The sequence below is a fragment of the Rana temporaria genome, chromosome 3, assembly GCF_905171775.1.
Source record: "Rana temporaria chromosome 3, aRanTem1.1, whole genome shotgun sequence".
Taxonomy (NCBI): Eukaryota; Metazoa; Chordata; class Amphibia; order Anura; family Ranidae; genus Rana; species Rana temporaria.
The window spans coordinates 425,164,004-425,189,489 of NC_053491.1; the positions used below are offsets into that span (position 1 = coordinate 425,164,004).

Below are 25,486 nucleotides of genomic sequence, written 5' to 3' on the forward strand. Positions count from 1 at the left end.
AAAGACGATTTGCGCTTTTCTGTCTGTTACAGCGTGATGAATGAGCTTACTCCATTCCGAATGCTAGTTTTACCAGAACGAGCGCTTCCGTCTCATAACTTGCTTCTGAGCATGCGCAGGTTTTTCACGTCATTTTAGCCCACACACGATAATTTTTTACAACCCGAAAAACAACATCGTTTAAAACGTTGTTAAAAAATATTTTTTTTGTTGTTTTTCAGAACCCGAAAAATGATGTACACACAATCATTTTAAATTACATTTTTTTAAAACGTTGTTTTTTTCATGCCGAAAAACGATCGTGTGTACGCGGCATTACATTTAGTTTAATGTTCAATTTGTAATTGGGCATCATTTTCAAAAACTGTCCAATTGTGTGTAGTAGGCTTTTTTTTCTACTTCGTTGTTGTGTAAAGTGTTTTTGTATTAAAACTGCTGTTCTGTATTTCCTTTATACAGGATCACTCATACTATTTGATATGCTAACTAACCAGAATGATCCCTCCCTCAGAAATGACCAGGGAGTAAAGGTATATTTTCTGTTTTCTCTGTTTATTATATCTCCTTCCACTTTGTAGGTTAGTGGCGTTCTATTCTCTTATAATTTACCAAGCCCCAGCATGTGTGTCCTTTAACTGGCCTCTAGTTCTAGCTATTTAATATCTCTTCTTGGATACACCCCAAAGCAGGACAAGGTGGGTATATATAAAAGGGCTTTTGTTTAGGGATTATAATTTGTAATAGGCACTATTTCATTTTTGGTTTTCATTTTGGGGCGAGGTGTTGTAAACCCTCAAGGTTTTTCACCTTAATGCATTCTATTTATTAAAGGGGTTGTAAAAGTACGTTTTTTATTTTCTAAAAAGTTTCCTTTAAGCTAGTGCATTGTTGGTTCACTTACCTTTTCCATCGATTTCCCTTCTAAATGTTTTTTTTCTTTGTCTAAATTTCTCACTTCCTGTTTCTCCTCAGTAAGCTTGCCCCCATCATCCGAGCCGTTCTGGCTGGGGGCTAGTCAGCCAGAACAGCTTACTGAGGAGGAACAGGAAGTGAGAAATTCAGATAAAGAAAAAATACATTTAGAAGGGAAATCAAAGGAAAAGGTAAGTGAACCAACAATGCACTAGCTTAAAGGAACCCATTTATAAAATAAAAAACAAATCTTTACAACCCCTTTAAGGTGAAAAACATTCTGTGCGGCAGTTGCCCCCCAGAGCCCCCCCTTTCTTACCTAAACCCAATCGTTTCAGCGCCCAGCAGCCCCAGCCGCTGTCTCAGGTCCTCATTGGCTCCCACTGCTGTCAGTTAAATCCAGTGGCAGGGGGCTGAGTCCTGCGTCAACAGACGCAGCATTGGGACTCGTGAGCGCGCCCGCACGGGTGCCCCCAGGGAATTAGGGCACCCGATGAAGAGAAAGAGCCAGGAACACTGACAGGCCACCCCAGATGAGGAGGATTGGGGATGCTCTGTGCAAAACCCTTGCACAGAGCAGATAAGTATGACATGTTTGTTTTAAAAACAAAAAAAAACCTTTACAATCACTTTTAAGGCAAGAGGTTGAAGTAAACCTGTGCTTTGCCCAGACAGAGCAACTTATCATCTTTAATTGCAACTCCCTAAGCTGCACATACTGTACTCACTTTCCCTTTACTTCCTGACTGCTCTATTCAGACTATAGTGGTGAAGAGAATTGGCCATAGGTAAGCTGAAGGTAATGACATAAAGCTTGTCCAGGCTAAGGACTTTCTTCCCACCACCTTGTGACAGGTCTGGGTAACTGAGCAGGTGTTTCGTCTGATTAGGCGACCCGGCAGAATTTGTAACGGAAGTGATGTTTCGTCACGGCCATCTTGGATTCCCCCCGCACTCGGCCGCTGTAAGGATACAGTGAGAAAGTGGCAAGTGGACATATTTGTACACCCACCGGAGTTTTGCATTTCACACTTATTTTTACCAGTAAACTCAGCTTATATAGTGAAATACAGTATTTAGCGATCCGTCTGAATGTTTTAATATTGAATTGTAAAAGCAGCGGTGTTCTGTCAGATTAGCAAACCTGTGAGATCAGCAGGTTTGCCGCTGCTTTTTCAATTCAACATCAAAACAAGTCGGACAGATTTCTAAATATTGTATTTCTCTATATAAGCTGAGTTTACTGGTAAAAATAACTGTGAAATGCAAAACTCCGGTGGGTGTACAAATATGTCCGCTTGCCTCCTTCTCACTGTATCTTTACTGCGGCCGAGTGCTGGGTGTACCAAGATGGCCGTGACGTAATGTCACTTCCGTTACAAAATCTGACAGGTCGCCTAATCTGAGGAAACACAGGGAGCAATCATGTGGGAGGAAGGAAAGTGAGTGACATGCCCTCCATAGTACCGGGCACTTTCTGTTCTCAGTCAAATGGAATGGGAGAGGCGCAAAGGGAAGGGAAGTAATTATTGCTTGTAAGGCTGCCATTAAAGTGAACCAGTTGATTTGCTTTGCATCGGCAAGGAACACATTGAACTGTTAAAAGCAGACTTTAGCGGCTTATGTTTAGTTGTAGGGGTTAGAGATGACATGTTAAGGGAAAGATGAATAATTCACGTGGAGGGATATTTACATGATTGAGGCTGCCTTTGTGTTCTGGATACTTAAACCGCGAGCTGCAAGATTCTCGCTCGGCGCAGAGAAACTCACACCAACAATTAACAGCACTGGGGTCTTAAGCCAGACATACATGGATCAAAGTTCAGTCGGTTCAGCAGGGAACGGCCAAATTTAGATCCATGTATTGGCACCCTGGTTGTATTTTGGGTACAACCAGCCTGTCGGGTATTTCCTGAATGATCAGTGCCATCAGCCATAGCCAGCAATACTAAGCATTGAATTTTGCCAACAGGAAAGGCTCCCTGCGCTCCCAATGGGCAGAACACGATAGCGCTGCAGGAGGGATTCTCCCATTCAGCACTGACTATGTTGATGGGGGAATCTAGTGATTTTCTTTCCTTGCACCCGTGGTGGAAGGAAAAAAAATGCATAATGTATGGCCTGCCTTATTACCAACAGAGGACATATCACATTAGATTAGGGGAATAGAAAAAAGGTGTGTGGAGCTGGATCTCTTAAAACAGTAGGTATTTTCAGTCAGGTCTTGGCCACGTTCACACCGGTGCGATTTTTCATGTGATTTGACAGTTCCAAATCGCATGACATGTCGCACCCCATTTTTTTTTTTTCCACTTCAGACTAACCATTTACAGAGAGAAGGTAGCGAGACTTGCCCGCCATTCATTTACGCGCCATGTCTCCTTCCTGGTTTCGCATCATATGTGGAAGTTTTTGTATGTGGATTTTTTTTTTTTGTCGCACCCCATTGTCTGCAACGGAACTGTTCATATCGCCGCAACTCACGTCACAGTGATTATGAAAAAGGTTGCTGTACTACTTTTTGACGATTTCATTGTGACTTGCATAGACTTCTGGTAAATGAAGTCGCAAACCGCAATGAAATTGGCAGTGAAAATCGCATGGATGTGCCCTTTGAAATCACAATGAAGTAGAGCGATATCAAAGCTGCACCCGTATGAACCAGGGCTTAAGCAGTATAGAGGGAATGAATTATTCTAATACCCCGTACACACGATCTGAATTTCCGATGGCCTAAAATCCGATGGAAGCTGTCTTGCATACACACTGTCAGACCAAATTCCGACTGTCCAAAACGCGGTGACGCAAAACACTACGACGGGCCGAGAAAAATTAAGTTTAATGCTTCCGAGCATGCGTCGACTTTATTCTGAGCATATGTGGGTTTTTTCTCTGTCTGAGTTCCACACAGACTATAGGAATTTCCTATCGTTTTTTTTTTTTTGTTTTTTTTCCATCGGAAAAAATAAAACGTGTCCTATTTCTAAACAAAGACGGAAGAAAGTCAGATGGAGCCCACACACGATCGGAAATTCCGATGTTGTGTACGCGGCATTAGGCAACTCTCCCAGAAGTGGTGGGTGAAGATCAACTCTTTGCTGGAGTAGAGACTGGGTGTGGAAGAAGGAAAATGACCAAAACCAATTAACAGTATTAATTGCAGATTACATTTTTTTTTTAGACTCCTGTATCCTAAAATTTGAGGGTTAGTACGATTGCTCTAATGCATTATGTATAGTATGTGAATAGTATGCTGTTCTCACAGACATCTTTGTTTGTAGGCATCAGAACTCCGAGCGGAGACACAGATGAGGAGGCAAACACTGAGGGACGTGCTGCAGGAACTGGACCTGACTGAACTCCTCAGTATGTTTGAGAAAGAAATGATGGATACAGAAGCTCTGGTAATTCCTTTATCATGTCTGACTTACAGCGATGTGCTTCACTGGTAGATATAAAATGGAAGATGCCCATCCTGCCTGGTTTCCAGAAACAGCTAATCGGCTGGGTTGAGTTTCCTTTGGTCAACACTGGCCTAGATTCAGGTAGGGCTGCGCACTCTTACGGAGGCGCAGCGTACCATTTTAACACTACGCCTCCGTAAATTACCTGCGCTACGCTTCATTCACGAAGCAGTAGCTCCGTAATTTGCGTGGGCGCTCCGTAAAAATGGCCGGCGTAAGCGCGCGTAATTTAAATGATCCCGTAGGGGGCGTGGATCATTTAAATTAGGCGCGTTCCCACGCCGAACGTAGTGCGCATGCTCCGTCGGGAAACTTTCCCGACGTGCATTGCGGCAAATGACGTCGCAAGGACGTCATTTGCTTTAACGTGAACGTAAATGGCATCCAGCTCCATTCACCAATTAACTTACGCAAACAACGTAATTTTCAAACATCGCAACGCGGGAACGACGGGTATACTTAGCATTGGCTGCCCCTGCTAATAGCAGGAGCAGCCTTACGCGGAACCCGACAAACGCAAACGACGTAAAATGCGAACGCCGGGCGCGCGTAGGGTTGTGTATCGGCATGAGTATGCAATTTGCATACTCTACGCTGACCACTACAGGAACGCCACCTAGCGGCCATCATAAGAATGCAGCCTACGATACGACGGCATAAGAGCCTTATGCCAGTCATATCTTAGGCTGCAGTCGGCGTATCGACCTTTCTGAATCGGGAGCAGTCGATACGCCGGCGCAACTAAGCAATTGCGCTGCGTATCTATGGATACGCAGACGCAATTGCTTACTGAATCCACCCCACTGTTATCTTTTGATTTGGCTGACATGTGGGATGCCAACAAATAGTCAGACATGCAAGGTGATGCTTTGAGGGCATGTAGAAATGAAAAAAAATATTGCAGCTGTAAAATTTCAATAGCACCTCATTGATTTACACCTTTATATTGTCTCATCATAATAACTATAATTGTAGCAGTAATTATTCTGCCTACCTGTACCTAGGGACATGCATAGTGCTTCTGTTATATGTTATTGCTGCCTTGCATAGTGTTTGATTTGTATCACATTTGATTCTAGTCAATGTGCACAGAGCAAGACCTGAAAGATCTGGGTATACCACTTGGACCAAGGAAGAAAATACTTCACCACATGCAACACAGAGAACAGAAGAAGGTAAGAGAGAATCTATCCAGTCTGGTCCTGTACAGATAGTTCCGTCTTCAGACATAACATGCTGTATCCTCTCATTTGAATCACTCCCACATGGGACCCACAGTCTTCTCTTGATCTTGGCCGATGAGGACATTGTAGTGCAAATGCTGTGACAGGCTCTACATTTCTTTCCTAGGGAGGGATTGTGGTTGGAATGCACACAGATTTTCCAACATCTGCACAATAACAAACTTTAAAGTAATTGTAAAGGCTTGTTTTAAAAAAAAATAACAAACCTGTTATACTTGCCTACACTGTGCACTTGGTTTTGTACAGAGCAGCCCGGATCCTCCTCTCGGGTCCCTCTTCGCTGCTCCTAGCCCCTCTCTCCTTTTGAGTTCCCCGCAGCGGGCACCTAAGTCGAGTCAGAGCTCCGTGTATCCATTCAGACACGGAGCCCTGACCTGGCCCTGCCCCCTCTCTCCCATGATTGGCTGACTGATTTTGATTGACAGCTGCGAGAGCCAGTGGCGCCGCTACTCTGTCTCAGCCAATCAGGAGGGGGGTGCTGGGGGAGCTGCTACACACATAAGGTTTTTTATTTTAATGCATAGAATGCATTAGGATAAAAAAACGTCTGCCTTTACAACTCCTTTTAACTGTGCAATGCTTGGAAGTGCTAGATATCGCTAGTTACCACTGTCGAGGAAACCTCCACACAGCCCACTTGTTGCTTTAAGCTGTTAACCTTCTCTGATGCCATCCTTAGGGCACTTTTACATTTTCACTATTTTTAGCTGCGCTTTACCGTAATTTTTGCAGCGCTTTTCGGAAGCTAGCAGGGTGCTTTAAACTTGCTGGGTGCTGAGTTGTTATACTCCTGGGTGCTAGTTGTTATACTCCTCATACCCCTGATGAAGGAGATATGGTTTTTCCGAAACGTTTCGGGTGGAGGAAGACATATTGTATCAACCATCACGGTCTTTACAGTTGGTGTAATAGCGGCCTTCAGGCCCTGCCTTTTTTTTTCTCAATTCGTGTTTAAAACTGAGGACGTGCGATGCAGAAGCTTTCCTATAAAAGGCAATGAGCCTGATATTCGCATCTGAACCACACAGCAGTGCTCAGAAAGCGCACAGGACTCTTTCTAAAATTGCACTGAATTTGCACTGCTGCTGCACCGCAGATGTGTTCCGACTCAATAGAAAGCCGGTTTGGTTCACATGTCATGCGATTCGGATGCAGTTTAAAATGCATCCAATTTGCATATATGTGAATGAAGCCTTAAAAACTGACTGAAATCAAACTAAAGAGTCTTTGTTGTGATGTTTGAGGATGAATAACTTTACAGTACAAGCAGCTAGAGAGATCAGTGGAGGCTTGTTTTAAAGTTCCTACTGGTTATTAAAAATATGCAAAAATATTTCCATAGTCTGGACTTGGCTCCCCAGGGTCTTCTCCTTCCTCCTCTTGGTGGCCAATCCGATCGGATCTCCTTTCAGCCAATCGGGTGACAGGTCTCATGACCCGCTTCCTGATTGACCGGGAGGAGAATCAGTGTGATCAATACGATCAAAATATATCAATATTCATTTGCTATTGTCATACAAACTGGGTGGGCTCGGAGCACAGCCCACCCTTTTTTTAAGCCTCTGGCTCTAATCAAATTCTTCAAACACCCCCCCCCCCCCCTCATTGGAATTCATGCATCCGGCACCCTGCATGTAGATCAGGGCCGGACTCACGGATTGGGGGGGGGGGGGGGTTTTACCCATGCGCCCCTAATGGATGGGCCGCCACTGCTGAGCACTGGCAATGAGGAAAGCTGGCTGAGTTGTTGCATCTGTCAGCACCATAGGACTGCCTAGGTCTATATTAGTAGGATTTGGGGGTGAGTAATAAAGAGGTACGGGTAAGTCTGGCACATTTCGGTATGTTCTTAATATGCTGTATAATGAATATCTATTTACAGGACTGTGATTGCCCAACTCAGGACACCACACCAACTTCTGATGTTGGCCAGCCCCCGCTCAGCTCAGGAAGCACTGTTAATATGGTGAATTATGAATACTTCGATGTTGGAATTGGACAGGTAAGAGAAGCCGTAGAGAATAATGCTTGTACTCTAAAAGTACACGATGCAGCAGTTTGATAAATTTGTTGGTTTGAGAAAATTTTTCCATCCTACGTCTTCAAATTTTAACATCACTTGTGAAAACAAACACCCCACTAATGATTAGAAAATCGAACAAACATTCTCAAAACAAAACATTTCTACAGAAATTCTAGTGTATGGCCACCTTCAATGAACGTTCTATCTGTCCAGTTTTTTATCTGGATCTAGGTAGAAACAGGCACTGCCAGAAAATATTTTTCTTTGCGGGCAATTTATCAGGGAAATGGCTGGTGTTGGCGCTGATTAATATGGTGTCAGGATGATTGAAGCGCATCATTTCTATTATTACATTGTTATATAAAATGAAATAATTCAACTCACCATAATGCTGAATCTGTGGGAGTCCTGAGTGTGTCACTTGCCACCGTCGCTGCCACCAGATGTGATTTGTCACTTGCCACATCACCTGCCACACGTTGCGGATTGTCACTTGCCACATCGCTTGTCACCAGATGCAGATTGTCACTTGCCACACTTTGCGGATTGTCAATTGCAACGTCACCTGCCACACATTGTGGATTGTCACTTGTCATGTCAATGCCACACATCGTGGATTGTCCCCTGCCACACGTTGAGTATTGTCACTTGCCACGTCACCTGTCACCAGATGCAAATTGTCACTTCACCTGCCGCACATTGCGGATTGTCACCTGCCACCCGTTGCAGGGTTGTCACTTGCCACGTTGCATATCACCAGATGCAGATTGTCACTTGCCACGTCACCTGCCACACATTGCAGATTGTCACTTGCCTGCTACAATTGTTGCTATGTCACAATACAGATGTTACAGAAGTGACCTCTATACTGATCTGATCTGACTCAGCAGGGGATCTGTTTTACCAAACTTGTATCATGCCCATGACCTGTGACCATCATTTCCTCTAGTATGTCTCTGCAGTCTCTGGCAATTCGCTCCAGCATTATACAGTATACTGAACATTATGTGAGGCCATTTGGTTATGTCAGGGCTACAAATACCTTTGCGCATATTAAAGTGATATTATTAAAAAAAAAAAAAAATGGAATATATTATAGCTTACCAAATATTACATGTGATATGTGCTGCCTATGTTTTTTTTTCAGTTTTTTGTTTTCCTTTAATTTCACCTGGCGATCCCACCAGTAAATTTGTTATTTTTTTCTAGAACAGCCCAGGCAGTCCAGCAAAAGTAGCAGTTAGAGTCTTGAGACAAACCGCACCAGCACAGTACTTTTTGCCTGTAGATGTCACTACAGGAAACTTTACTAGGAGCTCCATGTCAGATGTGTTAGTGGATCCACTTTTCTTACTTCAGCCCCTTTTCACTCTTGTGCGACATGAAAGTCATGCGTTTTTACCGTAACTTTTTGCCACGACTTAAAGGAATGCCTGTGTAATCTTGAGGTCTATGGACCTCAAATGGCATCAAGTCGGACCAAAGTAGTGCAGGGACACCCCATGATTCAAGTCACTGCGACTTCAAAGTAGTACAGGGACTACTTTGAAGTCGCAGTGACTTGAAGTTGCACAGTTATGAATGGTATTCATTGGAAATCATGGGGTGTGACTTATCATGCAACTATGATGCCCCAAGTCACAGGACAAGTCACATAAGTATAAAAGGGGCCTTAATGCTAGGAGTGCATGGAGATGGTGACGTTTAGAAGAGATGAAAATCATAACTGTTTTACAACGTATTTCAGTAAAGCCGGTTACATGCATTCAATATAATTATATAGTGGACTTTACATTTTCCAACAGATATGTAGTGTGGGGGCCTACCTAAACAATCCATTCAATTTATATCTAATAGGTTAGGCCCTGGTGATACAGTGTTGTTGGTAAAGAAGATTGTACAACAAGATTGTAACATTTGTCTAGCTTTAATGCATTCATAAAGTTGCAGACTGTTCATCTAGTGCAGGGGTCTCCAAACTTTCTAAACCAAGGGCTGGTTTACTGTGCTTAAAGTGGATGTAAACCCAATTCGTGAAATTTGAGCTGGGCACATATATCTGCAGTATTTTGTTATCTCTCTTCAATAAGCCCCATAGTTCTCTCCTGAACCGTTCCTCTGTTATCAGCCTGATAACTCCTGACAAATTCTTGGACACTTTAGACAAAAGCAGCCTGAATCTTCAGTCTGGGAGGTTGCTAAAATAGATTAGCAGGGAGCAGCTCCTATTACAAAACACCCCTGAGAGTCTCTGCCTATGATGAGAGGGGGTGTGTGCCTTTCCTCCAATCAGCAATGTTAGCTATCTTGGCTGTATGCCCAGACATCACACTCTGTGTTAACCAGGAAGAGAAAATCTAGATCTCGACTTTCTAAACAGTATATAAATGTGAAGACAGCAGATATACATGCAAAACTTATGTAGGGAGATTTGGTTCATCCCTGTGTATCATCTGAGGCTGTTCATTTCACTGGGTGTATGGAGGGTTTACATCCACTTTAAGACTTTAGGGGGGCTGCACTGTGGCCATCGGGAGTACAAAAGGACCCAATGTCAGTGGAAGTAATTGTGCTCCATCATTGGTGTCAGTGGGAAGAAATGTGCCCCTTCATTGGGAGGAATTGTGCCCCATTGTTGGTGTCATTGGTAAGAAGTGTGCTCCATCAATGGGAGGAATTGTGTCCCACCGTTGGTGTCATTGGGCCCCATTGTTGGTGTCATTGGGACGAATTGGGCTCCATTGTTGGTGTCAACAGGAGGAACTGTGCCCCATCATTGGTGTAATTGGGCCCCATCAATGGTGTCATTGGGAGGAATTGTGTCCCATCGTTGGTGTCATTGGGCCCCATTGTTGGTGTCAACAGGAGGAACTGTGCCCCATCATTGATGTCATTGGTAGGATTTGCGCCCCATCCTTGGTATCATTGGGAGGGATTGTGCCCTTCAATAGTGTCAGTAAATAAAATAGCACCTCAAGAGCCAGATAAAAGCAAGCAAAGGGCTACATCCACCCCCCGGGCCGTAGTTTGGAGACCACTGACCTAGGGCATTGGGCTACAAAAGAGGTGCTGGTCCTTCCCTGGAAGACACACCGTTTAGCCAGCAGTTGTGCCTTTTTTTACCCTTGCTTAGGCCATATTCAATGAGACTCAAATTTGGTGAGTAAATTATTACTTTTACATTGGAAATTAGGGAATGGTCACAAACTGGTCAGAGAGATTTTCAAAATTGTTGAGGTGCTCATTATCATTTAGTTATCTTCCTAGCTAGGTCATCTTTATACCTGGATTACAGATACCAGGCCACATGCACTGTATGGCAAGTTTAAGGAAAGCATTTACACCAAGAAAGTGACAAGCTTCGTTTTCTTCCAATCCATTCAAGGTACAAGATTACTTCTAATACATTGAATTTATTTTCAGGTCAAAATTAATTACCCACAACTGAGTTTCCATCCGGACATTTTCTTTGCCTGGGGATCCCCCATTGGGATGTTTCTGACTGTGCGGGGATTGAAGAGGATTGACCCCAAGTACCAATTCCCCACATGTAAACGGTTCTTTAATATTTATCATCCGGTATGTATACCAGCTGTGCCGTCACTCAAACATGGCTAAACTTTAGGCTTATTGGCATATTAGCGCAGCACAGCCAAGAGTGTACATTTAACGCAGCACATACGTGTCAGCATGTATGTTGTGATGTGCTGTAGTGTCGCTGCTTTGCCTGCTACTTTGTTAGTAAGTGAGGGTTCCATTCAATATAAATCGCCGAACCATGTTATGTATGTTCATTGCTGTGCTGGCTTTTACCATGTGTAACTACAATGCATGTGTTAATGAGCTTTTAACTTTAGGAAATGTTAGAGATTTTGTTAACCCATCTATCTCCAAAGGGTATAATACATAATGCCGTATCTGATGCTTTCAAGAAGTAGGGAGGCACCTTTATGTAATAGGAGCTACACTATATTGTTAAAAGTATTGGGACGCCTGCCTTTACACGTGCATGAACTTTAATGGCATCCCAGTCTTATGCCGCGTACAGACGGTCGTTTTTTGTGATGAAAAAAAACGACGTTTTTGAAAACGTCATTTAAAATGATCGTGTGTGGGGGAAAACGTCGTTTTATGTTTTCTGAAAAACGACAAAAAAAAATTCGAACATGCTCGAATTTTTTGTGTCGTTTTTCAAAACGTCGTTTTTTGTTTCACAGAAATTGACCGTGTGTACCAAAAAACGACGTTTAAAACGACGTTTTTAAACCCGCGCATGCCCAGAAGCTAGTTTCAATGGAAAAAAGTTGTGAAACGTAACCTCGCTTTGCTAGAGCATTGTCAAAAAACGATGGTGTGTAGGCAACTTCGTCTTTGAAAATGATGTTTCAAAAACTTCGTTTTATTTCATGATTTAAAACGTCGTTTTTTTTTTCATCACAAAAAACGACCGTCTGTACGCGGCATAAGTCTGTAGGGTTCAATATTGAGTTGGTCCATCCTTTGCAGCTATAACAGCTTCAACTCTCTTCTGGGAAGGCTGTCCACAAGGTTTAGGAGTGTCTATGGGAATGTTTGACCATTCTTCCAGAAGCGCATTTGGGATTTCAGGCACTGAGGTTGGACGAGAAGGCCTGGCTCGCAGTCTCCACACTAATTCATCTTAAAGGTGTTCTATTGGGTTGAGGCCATAATCCCCCCTCCACCAAATGATTTGGACCAGTGCACAAAGCAAAGACCATAAAGACATGGGTGAGCGAGTTTGGGGTGAAGGAACTTGACTGGCCTGCACAGAGTTCTGACCTCAACCTGATGGAGCACCTCTGGGATGAATTAGCGCAGAGACTGCGAGCCAGGCCTCCTGGTCCAACATTGGTGCCCGACCTCCCAAATGCGATTCTGGAAGAATGTTCAAACATTCCCATAGACACACTCCTAAACCTTGTGGACAGCCTTCCCAGAAGAGTTGAGACGTGTGTACTGCTGCCTCTAGGGTTGTCAGGTGTTTTTGTTTTTTCCCTGCCTCTAAACTCTCCTGCATGTTGGCCTATGTCTCCATGCGCACATAGGCTAGTGGCAGGGGCTTTACAGACAAAATAAAACCCTACTGACTGTTTGTTTTATTATTATTCTGGCCAATAAACTGAATTAACGCCCAAACTCTTGGCGCCTGTAAATGCGCTTAAACACGTTACACACTTTTACAAGCATCCGTATTTTTTTCTGCCAAAGTGCTGCTGCCAGGAGGAATGACTTCTAAGAGAGTTTGCGAAATCTCTTGTGTGCATGAGGTCTTCGGATGTCTACCCTGAGGTTGTCAGCCTTACACGGTACATACTTACATTAAATACATACGTAAGACATACATGTACACGTGTAAGCTCAAGCGGTTGTAATATGATGTTCTTCTGCATGCAGAATGAAAACCCATTAGCAGTACTGTGCAACATAATTCTTTGTTTGAATGCCAATTGTTCTAATAATAAAGAACATTTCACACAAGGTATGTTGTAACCAGAAAAGTAGGGTGGAAGAATCCATACCATCTGATCATGATTTCACCCAGCTGACAGTAGTAGTGAAGTCAGGTTCCTTTGTATTCTTGCACATAGTTTTGCTTTTTATGGTACCAATAAATATTTTTTATGGTATTAAATACTACTATAATTTTGTAGCCTTTGTAGTAAAGCTGATAAACCACCATCATAAATCTGTCAAATTCATGTTACCGTTTCTTTTTTTCCTATGCTCCTCATAGTTTGATCCAGTTGCATACAGGATGGAGCCAATTGTTCTCAGGGATGTGGATTTTGAGCCAATGCTGATTCCCCATCATAAGGGTCGGAAGAGGATGCATTTAGGTAACAATGATTCTTTCTATGTTTGGTTGATTTATGAATTTTGTGAACATGCAGTGTTAATTTTGGCAGCAAATTTTGATTTAGTTTCAGTCTAAAGCCCTGTACACACAGGCCAGAATCTCGTTAGGAAAAAAACATAGGGCTAGATTCAGCAAAAATTTACGCCGGCGTATCTACAGATACGCCGCGTAAATTTGAAGCTGCGCCGTCGTATCTTCTTTCTGTATTCAGAAAGCAAGATACGCTGAAATTAGGCTAAGATCCGACTGGCGTAAGTCTCTTACGCCGTCGTATCTTAGGGTGCATATTTACGCTGGCCGCTAGGTGGCGCTGCCGTCGATTTCAGCGTAGAATATGCAAATGACCTGGATACGCCGATTCAGAAACGTACGTGCGCCCGGCGGATTTTTTTACGTTGTTTGCGTAAGGCTTTTTCCGGCGTAACGTTACTCCTGCTGTATGAGGCATAGCCAATGTTAAGTATGGACGTCGTTCCCACGTAAAATTTTGAAATGTTTACGTCATTTGCGTAAGTCGTTAACGAATAGGGCTTTGCGTAAATTACATTCACGTTGAAATCATTGACTATTTGCGATGTGATTAGGAGCATGCGCACTGGGATACGTTCACGGCCGGCGCATGCGCCGTTCGTGAGAAACGTCATTTACGTGGGGTCATGTTTTATTTACAGAAAACACGCCCACCTCTTGACAATTTGAATTTGGCGCGCTTACGCCGACAGATTTACGCTACGCCGCCGCAACTTACGGAGCACGACGTGCTTTGTGAATACTGCACTTGTCCGTCTAAGTTGCGGAGGCGTGGCATAAATAGGCTACACCCGCACAAACTTGCGTCCCCCTACGTGAAACTAACCCATAGTTTTTCTTGACGAGATTCTTGGCAAGGATCTCTTGCCGCCTGAGTGTCCAGACACTCCTTTCAAAAGAACCGTGGTTCTTTTATAAGGCAAGAACGTGGTGACGAGCATGCGCTCGTCACATTCGATGCCGTCGGCACCATCTTGCTGCACCCTACCTATGCCTAGGAAGCTACCGCGTATGTGTCAAAGTCATTTCGAGCATTCGCGGGTTTCCACGGCGACAGGTAAGTATACACACTCTCTGGTTTCTCGGCAGGAAACACTGCTGAGAATCACAACGAGAAAATAGAGAGCAGGTTCTCTATTTTTCTCGTCGAGATTTTAGGCAGTTTTCTTGACGAGAAACCTGAAAGCCTCGTACACACGCTCTGTATACTCAGCAAGAAAGCTCTGCCAGCAGTTTTCTTGCTGGTTCTTGTCGAGTAAACCGAGCGTGTGTACGAGGCTTTAGTCTTAGGACTAAAATGGCATTTTAGTTTTAGTCCCATTTTAGTCTTTTGCAATTGTTTTAGTCGACTAAATCTCCAGTACATTTTAGTCCATTAACCACTTCAGCACCGGAAGAATTTACCCCCTTCCTGACCAGAGCACTTTTTGTGATTCGGCACTGCGTCGCTTTAACTGACAATTACGCGGTCATACGACGTTGTACCCAAACAAAATTGACGTCCTGTTTTTCCCACAAATAGATCTTTCTTCTAGTGGTATTTGATCACCTCAGTGGTTTTTATTTTTTGCGCTATAAACAAAAATAGAGCGACAATTTTGAAAAAAAGCAATATTTTTTACGTTTTGCTATAATAAATATCCGCAAAAAATATATACAAAAACAAATTCCTTTCTCAGTTTAGGTCGATACGTATTCTACCTATTTTTGGTAAAAAAAAATCACAATAAGCGTATATTTATTGGCTTGGGCAAAAATTATAGCATCTACAAAATGGGGGATATATTTTTTTTATTAGTAATGGCGGTGATCAGCGATTTTATCGTGACTGCGATATTGCAGCGGACGCATCGGACACTTTTGACACTATTTTGGGACCATTGTCATTTATACAGCGATCAGTGCTATAAAAATGCGTTGATTACTGTGTAAATGACACTGCCAGGGAAGGGGTCAAACACTAGGGGCCGATGAAGGGGTTAAGTGTGTCCTAGGGAGTGATTCTAACTGTGGGGGGGGGGGGGGCTGGGCTACAACTGACATGACAGGGAGCAGTAGATCTCTGTCCTGTCACTAGGCAGAACAGGGAAATGCCTTGTTTACATAGGCATCTCCCCGTTCTGCCTCTCAGTGAGACGATCACAGGCACCTGGTGGACATAGAGTCCGCAGGGCACGCTCAAGGGGCTGCCAGGCGGGTGGGCATGTGCGCCCCCTCAACGACAAATTAAAAGCAACGTACAGGTACATTGCTTAGCGCAGCTGTGCCATTCTGCCGACATATATCGGCGTTAGCCGGTCGGCAATTGTTTAAATTTTTTATTCATCTAAAATCTAATGGGTGTAGTTGATTTGTAATGCATTATTTAAGCATTTCTCCACAATTTCCAAACTCATTATATACTGCTGGAGTGAAAAATCGAATATGTTATTATATATGGTATTGTGGTATAAACATGCACTACTTAATTTTGACATCACATTTCAATGTAGTTTTAGTCTTTGTCTTTTGACTAAAATGCCACGTTTAGTTTTGGTCGTATTTTAGTCATCTCAATTGTTTTAGTCGTATTTTAGTCGACACAATTAATACTGTTCCCATGCAGTACCATATATTGTAAGTTTACATATGTATTTGGCATCTCAACTAGTTTTCTTGTTCATCCAGAACTGAAGGAAGGACTCACGCGGATGGGCACAGACATCCTGGGTTCACTACGAGTAGCCTGGCAAACTTTCACCCGACCCCCTGTGCCTTCCTTGCCACCTCCCACCGCTGAGGCTGCAACACTATCTGTTTCTGAACTCCCATTGACCGTAGACAAAGCTGGTAATTCCTTTTATCTAATGTATTAACAGGAGAAATACCATGTACACCATGTACTCAGTAGATGTCTTTAGTTTTTGGTTGTAGGACTCCGTTGAGGGCAGCCAGGTGCTCAGATGTATGTGGTGGTAATACCTATAGAAGAGGTAAGAATTAGCCCAGTTCGTTGGTTTGTCGATATTTTCCAGAAAATAACTATAATTTCTAAATAATGGAGATTAAAAATGTAACGCCCACTTATAGGGCTAGAGAAACTAGAGCCGTTTTTCCTTATGACCCGCTTTGTGTGGTGCCATAAAGGGTTACCTCCTTGTCATATCTCTTGGCTTTTAATCAGACCAGAAGCAGCAGTTACATATTCTAACCCGGATTCACAAAGCACTTACTCCGACGTATCTCCAGATACGCCGTCATAAGTACAAATGTGTGCCGTCGTATCTATGCGTCGAACCAGAAACCAAGATACGCCTAAAAATAGGCTTCATCCAACCGACGTAACTTTCCTACGCCGGCGTATCGTGGGCGCATATTTACGCTGGCGCTCCCATAGATTTTCGATTCCAATATGCAAATGAGTGAAATACGGCGATTCACGAACGTAGTTGCGCCCGGCACATAATATACGCGGTTTGCGTAAGACTTACGTCCGGCGTAAAGTTATTCCCCATATAGGAGGCGCAACTCATGCAAAAGTATGAACCAGGGAACACAGCCGTCGTATTTTACGTCATTTACGTAGTACGTGAATATGGCTAGGCGTAGGTTACGTTCACGTCGTAGGCAGTGATTCGACGTATCTTAGGCAGTTGTCTCGACGTGATTCTTAGCATGCGCACTGGGATGCGTCCACGGGACGGCGCATGCGCCGTACGTTATTCGTATCTTTATGGCGCTCAATCCATCATTTACATGGGGTCACGCCTCATTTGCATGGCTCACGCCCACTTCCACTTACGACGACGAAACCCAGCGTAGATTTGGAGGCAAGTGCTTTGTGAATTCGGTGCTTGCCTCTCTGCGCTGCGTCGGCGTAGCGTATATTCGATACGCTATGCCGGCATAAATATGCGCCGATGTATGTGAATCCGGGCCTCTGTCTGCAGTGCTGGAACCTGTTTTGGTGGTGCGGTCACAGATACAGTAATTCCCTACAATTCACAGTGCTGTATAGGAGAGAACATATCCATGCTACAACCTAGGCCCAAACATGGAGGAGATTTCCATGGTTCCTAAGCTATTTTAATCAAATATTAAAGGTCTTGTCCCCAGATAGTTTGACCAAGTCCCCCAGGTTTACTGGTATGCAGAAACTCCCCCGTCTCAGAGAGAGAGTTGATTTGTAAAATGTGTTGCATCGGGAGGTATGAAAATGAATTAAAAGTAGTATTAAACCCTCAGAATTTTTTTGTTTAATTATAACTTTTACTCCCGTGTCGCCTGGTTTAAATATGTGGTGCTATCAATAAAAAGAATTTTCTAAAAAAAATAAATAAATATGTGGTGCTATGGGGTGTATCAATAATCTATAATCAAGTGTTGATCTAAAGCTGCTGCCGACATTAAATTAAACTACGTTCACCACACTAAAGGGCGTAATAAGTAAAACACTTAAAGGATTAGTAAAGACATTTTTTTTTTTTTTTAAATAACAAACATGTTATACTTCCACTGTGCAGCTCATTTTGCACAGAGTGTCCCCGAACTGCTTCTTCTGGGGTCACTAGGCGGCTGTCTCGGCTTCTCCAGGTAAGCACTCCACACCTTAATGCAAGCTTGCATGGTGTGGAGTCCTTGCGGACGCGCTCCCGTGATACAGCGAGCGGCTATTGCCGCTCGCTGTATCACTCGGCAACGCCCCCCCCGGCGCGCCGCGTCATTGGATGTGATTGACAGCAGCGCGAGCCTATGGCTACGCTGCTTTTAATCCATCCACTCTACCCAATGACTGGCCAGGGTGAGCGACGAGGAAAATGACGTGGACGGGCGCGGGACTTTCGAGGGCTCAGGTAAGTATAACGGGGGGGGGCGGCGGTATTGTCAGAAGTTTTTTCATAGGATGAATTAAGGTGAAAAAACGTTTACCTTTTAGAACCCCTTTAACTGGAGCAGCGTACCATCCAAAGAGTTAACAGTGGGCAAGGCAGTCTCCATGCAATCTGTTAGCTTGGAGGAGCAGGAGAGTGCTTTGCCATTCTAGGCTGCAGGACTGTGTGCTGCTATTGTTGCACAGAGTGTAGGTAAGGACAATTCTAATCTCTGCATGTAAGGGTGGTTTCATATAATACCGCAAGAGAAAGGAGCCACCCTGAAACAGGAAACCTGAGCAGTAGTCTTGGCATCAGCTTAAAATGGAATATAGGCAAGGGTTAAAACATAAGCTGCAGTCTCAGAAAATTATTAAATTGCCTGCTAAAAGTGCTTAAAAAAGGTTTAATTTCACTTTCATTCTGTCTTGTAAGAGAGATCAGAAGAAGCACCTGAGAAGGAAGAGCCTGTTCACATTGACGTGGGGATGTTGAATGGGGGACAGCGCTTTGACTATGTTCTTCAAGAGAAACCGATTGAGAGCTTCAATGAATATCTGTTTGCACTTCAGAGCCACCTGTGTTACTGGTAATGGTTGTATTCTGTATATTGTGTATTCTTTTCACTGTAATGATTAATTTCAGTATTAACTTCCCACTAATTGCTCCACATTCCACACTGGGCATAGTACACTGGAGCACAATTGCCATTCTGCACACTTTAGATTTAGGGGGGATTAATGTTTCTGATGGAAGAACTGAGGAGGGTTAGTGTTGGACTCCAACACATACCGTATTTATCGGTGTATACCGCGCACTATTTTGCCCTGAAAATCAGGGCAAAATCGTGGGTGCACGGTATACGCCGATACCCGCTTTCCCGCCACGAATTTGAATACTGCCCCGGCATATACCGAGCGCAGTACACTCGTGCATCTTCGGGCAGTCTCGGCGCCTCTCGCGCTGACGTCCTGAGCGTTCAGGACGTCAGCGCGAGAGTTGCCGAGCCTGCCCGACGATACACGAGTGTACTGCGCTCGGTATATGTCGGCGCAGTATTCAAACTCGGCTCGGGAAACGAGCGGGGAGGACGCCGCAGAAGGACGCCGGACCCGACGAAGAGGACACCCGAAGCCGCAGACGGACGCCGGACCCGACGAAGAGGACACCCGAAGCCGCAGAAGGACGCCGGACCCGACGAAGAGGACACCCAAAGCCGCAGAAGGACGCCGGACCCGTCGAGGCCGCCGATGGACACCAAAACTGTAAGTACAAAAAAAACTTTTTTTCCACAGGATTCGGGGCAACTTTAGGGGTGCGCGGTATACGCGGGAGCGCGTTATACCGCGATAAATACGGTATATCATATTCTATACATACAGTGGGGAAAATAAGTATTTGATCCCTGCAGATTTAAAAAATGTGCCCACTTACAAAGAAATGAAGGGTCTAGAATTGTTATCATAGGTGTATTTTAAATTATAGAGAGAAAATATCAACCAAAAATCCTGAAAAAACACGCAATAAAAATGTTATAAATGAAGTTGCAGTTCAGTGAGTAAAATAAGTATTTGATCCCCAAGCAAAACATGACTTAGTACTTGGTAGAGAAACCCTTGTTGGCAAGCACAGAGGTAAGACGTTTCTTGTAGTTGGTGACCTAGGGGCAGATCCACGAAGAAGTTACGACGGCGTATCTATTGATACGCCGCGTAACTTCTATTTTGCTCCGCCGTATCTTTGTTTTGTATCCACAAAACAGGATACGTCTGAAGCTGGGCTAGATCTGACTGGCATACGTCTTAGTACGCCGTCGGATCTAAGGTGCATATTTACGCTGGCCGCTAGGTGGCGCTTCCGTCGAAATCCGCGTAGAGTATGCAAATTAGCTAGATACGCGAATCCATAAACGTACGTCCGGCCGGCGCATTTTTTTACGTCCTTTCCGTAAGGCTTTTTTCGGCGTAAAGTTACCCCTGCTATATGAGGCGTACTTAATGTTAAGTATGGACGTCGTTCCCACGTTGAATTTTGAAAATTGTATGTTGTTTGCCTAAGTCGTTCGAATAGGGCTTTGCGTAGATTGACGTTCACATCGTAAGCATTGGCTTGTTGCGGGTTAATTTCGAGCATGCGCACTGGGATACACCCACGGACGGCGCATGCGCCGTTAAAAAAAAACGTAATTTACGTCAGGTCAAGACGTATTAACATAAAACACGCCCCCATCACATCCATTTGAATTGCGCGCCCTTACGGCGCCAAAGTTACACTACGCCACCGTAACTTACGGTGCAAATTCTTTCAGGATAAGGAAAATACGCTGTAAGTTACGGCGGCGTAGTGTATCAGAGATACGCTACGCCGGACGGAACAATGCGCCACGCTACGTGGATCTGGCCCCAGGTTTGCACACATCTCAGGAGGGATTTTTGCCCACTCTTCTTTACAGATCTTCTCTAATTCTTAAGGTTTCTTGGCTGTCACTTGGAAACTCAAAGTTTCTGCTCCCTCCATAAATTTTCTATTGGATTAAGGTCTGGAGACTGGCTAGGCCACTCCATGACCTTAATTTGTTTTTTCTTGAGCCACTCCTTTGTTGCCTTGGTGGTATGTTTTGTTTCATTGTCATGCTGGAAGACCCATCTTTAGTGTTCTGGCTGATCGAAGAAGGTTCCAATACAAGATTTTACAATACAGGGCCCCGTCCATTGGCCCCTCAATACAGCAAAGTTGGACTGTACCTTTAGCAGAGAAACAGCCCAAAGCCTCATGTTTACACCTCCAAACTTGATTGTAGGGATGGTGGTGTTAGGGTAAAGGTCAGCATTTTTCTTCCTCCAAACATGGCAAGTCGAGTTCATGCCAAAGAGCTCAATGTTGGTCTCATCTGACCTCAGCACTTACTCCCAGTCCTTCTCTGAATCATTTATACATTCATTGGTATGACTGTACATTTGCCTTCCCGAGGAGGGGAACTCGCAGTGTTTTGAGAAAAATGGTGACCATGACTCTAAGAACACCATCCCTACAGTCAAGCATGGAGGTGGAAACATTATGCATTGGGGCTGTTTCTCTGCTAAAGGTACAGGCTGACTTTTCCGCATTGAGGGACCAATGGACGGGGCCATGTTTTGTAAAATCTTGGATGAGACCTTCTTCCCTCCAGCCAGAACACTGAAGATGGGTCATGGATGGGTCTTCCATCATGACAATGACTCAAAACATACCACCATGGCAATAAAGTTGTGGCTGAAGAAGAAGCACATTAAGGTCATAGAGTGGCCTAGCCTGTCTCCAGACCTTAATCCTATATAAAATGTATGCAGGAAACTGAAACTTTGAGTTGCCAAGCAACCGCTAAGAAACCTTAAAGATTTAGAGAAGATTTGTAAAGAAGAGTGGACCAAAATCCCTCCTGAGATGTGTGCAAACCTGATCACCAACTACAAGAAACGTCTGACCTCTGTACTTGCCAACAAGGGTTTCTCCACCAAGTACTAAGTCATGTTTTGCTTGGGGATCAAATACTTATTTTACTTACTGAACTGCAACTTCATTTATAACATTTGTATCATGTGTTTTTTCAGGGTTTTTGGTTGATATTCTGTCTCTATCATTTAAAATACACCCATGATAATTCTAGACCCTCCTTTTTTTTGTAAGTGGGCAAACTTACAAAATATGCAGGGGATCAAATAATTTTCCCCGCTGTATTCTGCAGCCTGAATGTATAGCAAGTAAGTACATATTAAAAAAAAAAAAATCACTGCAGTTTGATCTTCCTCATGATCTGTCTTAAAGCGGGGGTTCACCCTTAGAGGGCACTTTTCCCCCTTAGATTCCTGCTCGTTTTTACTAGGGGAATCGGCTATTTATTTTAAAATATGTGCAGTACTTACCCGTTTACGAGATGCATCCTCTCCGTCGCTTCCGGGTATGGGCTTCGGGAATGGGCGTTCCTTCTTGATTGACAGTCTTCCGAGAGGCTTCCGACGGTCGCATCCATCGCGTCACGATTTTCCGAAAGAAGCCGAACGTCGGTGCGCAGTATAGAGCCGCACCGACGTTCGGCTTCTTTCGGCTACGAGTGACGCGATGGATGCGACCGTCGGAAGCCTCTCGGAAGGCTGTCAATCAAGAAGGAACGCCCGCTCCCGAAGACCCATACCCGGAAGCGACGGAAGAAGATGCAGCTCGAAAACGGGTAAGTACAGCTCATATTTTACTACAAATAGCCGATTCCCCTAGACCGAACGAGCAGGAACCTTATGGGAGAAAAAAAAAAAAAATCATAAATGGGTGAACTCCCGCTTTAAAGAATCAACCCACTTGAAAAGTCAACATTTTCAAGCCTCTCGCTACTCTGTGGGTAACCTTAGTGTATTGGAAATTATATAGGCTATGGACTGGATTGGTGCCAGAGTTAGGTGTTTTCTATACCTGTTTTAATACTGTTTGGAAGAGGGATTCTTTATTTCTTTCTATATTACTGACCGTTGCTTCTCTCCTTTTAGGACATCAGAAGACACAGCGTTACTTTTTCTTAAAGAGATTTACCAGTCTATGGAAATCAGCATGGACCAGCCACTGCAGTAATAAAAGGACACAAGTCCAATTGGCCTGAAAGGAGTTAAACAAGTGTCTGCAGGTGAGCTCATTCTGGCTTTGACTTGAAGTGCTTGTATAGCCCACTTTGCTTGCTTTATTAGAAGTTTTTGATTACGTTATGTGCCCCGGGGTATGTTCTTTAAATAAAATGAGCCGCTTTATACCTTTATTCAGAGCGCCGCTCTGCACTCATGTGACCACCCGCCGCTCCCCCGATCTGAGAACTATAGCGGGAGGAGCTGAGAATCCCACACTGACATCAGCCGGAAGGAGAGGAGGAGAGCGGCGGGTCGTCACGTAAGCACCAAGTGGCGCTCTGAAAAAATTGATAAAGTGAATTTTTTTTTTATATATTAAGAACATACACAGGGTATTCTAGAAAGCAAACAAAGTTATTTTAGCAGCAGGGGGGAGGGACAGAGACTAGCTGACAGGCATGGAGGGAGAGGGGGGGCAAGAGAGACAGCGGGATGACGGAGGCACGTAAACTGACTGCGGTAATCGTGGATCAGTAGCCATGAAAAACGTGGTCAGTTTACAGAGGGGAGGGTAGCACCAGGCAGGATCAGCCAGGTATTTTCAATTATACAAAGGGACAAATTACACAGCACAAGCACTAGGCTGTTATTCAGGCTTTAAAGGAACAGGATCATTTTTTTTTCTTTTTTTTTTAGGGTTACATCCTCTTTAAGGTGGCCACAGGTGAGATGGATGGCAGAATCCCCCTAATGGGACATTGTAGTCTGACAGTAGGATACGTCACTGTCAAGCCACTGATCACAAATGTTTTTTAACTTGTCCCAATCAAAACATAAACTTCCTCTGAGCAAGGATAGCCACTCACTGATCACAATTTGTCCGGGACCAGCTGAATTTCGATTGGTCTATGTGAGCAGCTTTAAAGTGTAATCAGTGCTCAATTATACATTCAAAATCTGACACATAGATGCCAGTGTTTGCTACAGTCAGTTTATCAATCCCAATGTTGGGGGGGGGGGGAGGAAGATCCGGGGAAAGCATTGATCCAATGGAGGAGTCTGTCCGGAATGGGGGGGTCTGTGCTGAAGGGGGGTCCATCTGTGCAGAATGGAGGGGTCTGTGCAGAATGGGGGGTATGTGCTGAAGGGGGGTCCATCTGTGCTGAATGGAGGGGTCTGTGCTGAAGGGAGGGTCTGTGCTGAAGGAAGGGTCCATCTGTGCTGAAGGGGGTTCTGTACATTCTCTAGGCTAAATTAATATGGGCATGGAGTGAAGCTGAATTATCTCAAGAGCTATTTCACACTGCCAGCTGGCCGCGTTATCGGTAAAGTAGCGCTTTACCATCGTTTTAGCTGCGCTATTCGGCCGCTAGCGGGTCGCTTTTAACCCCCGCTAGCGTTTGAGGAATAGGGGTTAAATGCGACTGTATCGCCGCTGCCGAAGCACCCCTCCCTGAAAAAATTTCAGCGGTTGCCCATGACCATGTCACTAATATTACAAGGAAGCAAGTATCATTACAATTTCTACCTGCATACAGTTGTTTTGTGACAGTGATCTCTTGACTACAATATAGAAATATAATTATTACAATGCGTAGGAATTGTTTTGGTTGGGTTACGGCTTGTTCCAGTCTTGTGAATTTTCCAATGTTTTTATTTTGTTCGCTTAAGAATTGTATAGAACTTTGGTGGGTGTTCTCATCTACATATGCTAAAGTTTCCAGTGGCTTTGCGTCATTTTGAATTTTTAAAAACATTTTAGCTTCTGTATTGCTAATATTATAAAAATGGGAAAAGAACTGTTATTGGTGCCCACCTTCAGTGATGTGATCTCTATGTATTTATTTATGTCCATTTCTAGGTACATCTGGATAATGCATATTCCCCATTGTGAATCTACTGTTCGGAGGAGGCTTTGGACCATTACCCCTGAAAAATATGGATACACTGTTATTGGCTAAACGCCGTCTCAGTTCTCTGCTGTCTACTGGAATATATACCAACCTTTAGTATTCAGGGTTCATGTAAATCTTTACCTTATGGTTGTATTTTGTCATATTTGCTAAATGATAATTCCTTTTAAGGCCAATCAGTGGAGCAGGGGCGAGTAACTTAATGTGCTACTAAACCCAAAACAGTAAGATCAGTCTGTATATGCAGTAAAGCTTGCTGTGGAACCTAAGGGGTTAATCCTGTGCATTGTGTAAAAAGGCTGTTTGATCCTGTCTTCCCCTTCTTCCACAGTCCCCATTCTATCTTCTGATAGAACAGAGCCTTGGGGGCACTGTGCGCATACTCAGTTTGGTGTGTATTGCTAGAGAGAGGTTTTTTTCTTGAGTGCATGTGATTAGCAGAGGGTCAATCCGCACTATCCAGACAGAGGGTCAGGGGTCCTGCAGCCTCATAGGACAGTCAGAATAGAATGAAAACTCCTCCTACAAGCTTTAACCAGACACTGATAGAAGTCACAAGACTGCTGAGAAAAGGTATTAAGCA

At 43.9% G+C, this 25,486-nt stretch overlaps 1 protein-coding gene across 1 annotated transcript in view; it reads left to right on the forward strand.

Moving 5' to 3' along the window:
- Positions 1 to 25,201, forward strand: part of DDHD2 (DDHD domain containing 2) — a 55,204-nt gene extending 30,003 nt beyond the window's left edge. The window contains exons 9-18 of the mRNA XM_040346235.1: positions 460 to 530; positions 4,194 to 4,316; positions 5,456 to 5,551; positions 7,503 to 7,622; positions 11,067 to 11,222; positions 13,399 to 13,501; positions 16,219 to 16,380; positions 18,837 to 18,990; positions 22,919 to 23,052; positions 24,852 to 25,201. Of these exons, the coding sequence (XP_040202169.1) occupies positions 460 to 530; positions 4,194 to 4,316; positions 5,456 to 5,551; positions 7,503 to 7,622; positions 11,067 to 11,222; positions 13,399 to 13,501; positions 16,219 to 16,380; positions 18,837 to 18,990; positions 22,919 to 23,000 (1,067 nt within the window). The 3' untranslated portion in view covers positions 23,001 to 23,052; positions 24,852 to 25,201. The remainder of the gene's footprint in view (positions 1 to 459; positions 531 to 4,193; positions 4,317 to 5,455; positions 5,552 to 7,502; positions 7,623 to 11,066; positions 11,223 to 13,398; positions 13,502 to 16,218; positions 16,381 to 18,836; positions 18,991 to 22,918; positions 23,053 to 24,851) is intronic.
- Positions 25,202 to 25,486: the final 285 nt, after the last annotated feature.